At 51.2% G+C, this 2,500-nt stretch overlaps 1 protein-coding gene across 3 annotated transcripts in view; it reads right to left on the reverse strand.

Moving 5' to 3' along the window:
* cped1 (cadherin-like and PC-esterase domain containing 1) overlaps positions 1–2,500 on the reverse strand; it is a 46,629-nt gene that overhangs the window by 35,059 nt on the left and 9,070 nt on the right. For all 3 annotated transcript variants that reach the window (XR_012770220.1, XM_075472374.1, XM_075472373.1), the window contains exon 2: positions 34–202. Coding sequence is in view for 2 of the 3 variants with exons in the window: in XM_075472374.1 (XP_075328489.1) it covers positions 34–202 (169 nt within the window). In the remaining variant the exon portion in view is untranslated. The remainder of the gene's footprint in view (positions 1–33; positions 203–2,500) is intronic.

Genomic DNA, 2,500 nt, shown 5'->3' on the forward strand with positions numbered 1-2,500 from the left:
CTCTGTGATTGGCCACTCTCAGAGTGTGTTTACCCTGCTGCGTCCTCAGGAATCTGCTGGTCTCTGCGTATCTGGACATGTGGACCTCGTAGTCCATCTGCTGCAGGACCCGCTGATACAGCTGGACCTCCGTGTCAGAGGGCAGGCGTCGACCCGTCAGGACCTCGGCCCGGCGGCGGGGTCCGTGAGACGAGAGCTGGACCTGAGGAGATGACAGGGGGGGTTAGTTACACCAGCTGACCCCGGGACTGAGCTGAGATCAGCAGGTTGTTTTCAGACTTTAAAACATTTTGTTCCTGGGCTCCGTGACGGGCCAACGGCAGGCGGGGGGCCGGCAGAACCGGGCCAGCAGAACCGGGCTCAGTGACAGAGGGAGCTGCGTACAATGTGTGTCTGCTTGGTATTCAGCTCAGATCAGATCAGAGTGGCTGCTGCTGAAAAGAAGCTGGCAGAGTTTGTGTTTTTCTGCCTCACAGGGTCATAAAACCCAAGAGGTCAGAGCTCATGGAGACGGTTCTGGAAGGAAAACATGACAGAAGCTGATCCAGCTGATCCGCGACCAGATTCAGCTCCCGTCATGTGATCCAGAGGAGCAGCAGATCAACTGACGGCTGATCGCTTTTAAAGAGATTCCACACGTGGAAAACAAAGCAGAAAGTGTTCCTGAAGGGAAAAACTCAGTGAAGGATGAAGAGCTCATACCAAACTGATCACATGACCCAAAACACAGCAAGTCACATGACCGATCCCATTCTCCCCTCCTCCCTGCCCTCTCTCAGTGTTTCAGGTCCATCCACAGAGTTTAGCCTCTGAAGCATCCGTGTGAAATGTGTGGAAAGGAGCTCAGAGCAGCTGAAGCCAGACAGAAGCGGTGAGACAGCTGCGGCAGTAAAACACCTGAGCAGCCACAGCTCCAGCTGCTCAGGGACACCTTATATCTGAGGAGTTCTGCTCCAAATGTTCCCTGAACTGGTGGGCTGCGACTCTCGCAACAGACCGGACTTAAATTTAGACCTCAGAGGACTTCCAGCAGAAAATACTGACAGACTGGAAGCTGTGGGAGAACCCAGAGAGGCAGACAGCTGACAGATGACACCCGAGAGTCTCAGTGACAACAGAACCAGAGCAAAACAAAGACCCAGAGAGAGATCCTGAGAGACTCAAAAAGATCCGGAAAAATCCACAAACACCCGAAAGATCCTTTAACTTGTTCTATCAGCAGAAAGATCCTGGAACATGTCAGAGATCCACAAACACCTGAAAGGATGTTCAGAGGGTCTACACGGACATTATTCCACCTCTGAGACATCGATGAGCAGAGCCACAACTCAGAGGAACTGTTCTCCCACATTCTTCTTCTGTGGTGTAAATTCAGAACTAATGTGCTGTTGATGTTGGGCAAGATGTTGGGTTTCGGGGCCCCTGAGGGCCCCTGGATGTAGTCCAGCTCTGAATACCAAGTAAAAAACTGTGATACTGCTCCTTTAAGGGCGAGCAGCTGACTGTGAGCAGACGGTCGAGTTTTAGTGCCACAATAAAAGAAGACAAACACAAACCAGGAGGACCGAGTTTAACCGAGTGTGAGTGTGTGAGTGTGAGTGCGTGTGTGTGTGTGTGTGTGTGTTAGCTGTCAGTTTACACACGGTAATCTGTCAGAAACTGGATCCTCTCATATTTTTATCAGGAGACACGAAGACCAGGCAACACTTAAAATATCCAGCACACATACCGACAGCAGCTCTGCCTCCGATTGGTCCGTCCAGCTGTCAGTCATCCCGCAGTAAAATCAAACCCTCGTGCTGTTCGTCCCTTCAGAAACTAAAAATACCACAACAATGAGCCAGAAGGAGCCTGGAGGCCCCGTTCTGCACACATACAGAAGTCCATTCAGGAAAAGTCATGAGAATCTGAGCTCAGCATGAGAGCTTTTAATGCTTTTCACTTCAGAATGAGCCTGGTGATCACATATGACATCCATCAACAGTCTCATAAGATGATCAAATGTAAAGCAGGGCATCTCAGCATGAAGTCGGTGCAGTTTGTTCAGAGATGAAAACATCTGAATAAAAGTGTTTGGCTGTTTTTTAGGAGTCGACAAAATCAGTTTATCTGCTGCTAAGAAAGCTGCTGCTTCTGGTTCTGTTCGGCCCAAAGAGCTTCTGAGGGAGAGACTAAAGCTCGGATCAAACACCTGGATGTCACCTGACTTTTCATGTCTCGGAAGCGTTTGATTGGCCACAGATGCTCGTGCGGGGGACCTCTCAGACATCGAGCACCTGGTTCCAGACCCGTCCTGCACAGCATGTAGCAGTACCTCCCTCCCGGTCTCAGTGTTCACCACCTGGGCCCAGGTGCCTGGCCTGGTTCCAGCCCTCCTGACCTCCGGATACGCAGACATCTGTACAGAAACTGCCCAAAGTAAGACAGACTGGAGCAGCTTCCCCTGATCTGTGGCCACCTGCTGTGGAAGGCTGACGGGGCCGTAATTCACCTCGAACTG

Source organism: Odontesthes bonariensis, chromosome 8, assembly GCF_027942865.1.
Source record: "Odontesthes bonariensis isolate fOdoBon6 chromosome 8, fOdoBon6.hap1, whole genome shotgun sequence".
NCBI classification, from domain to species: Eukaryota; Metazoa; Chordata; class Actinopteri; order Atheriniformes; family Atherinopsidae; genus Odontesthes; species Odontesthes bonariensis.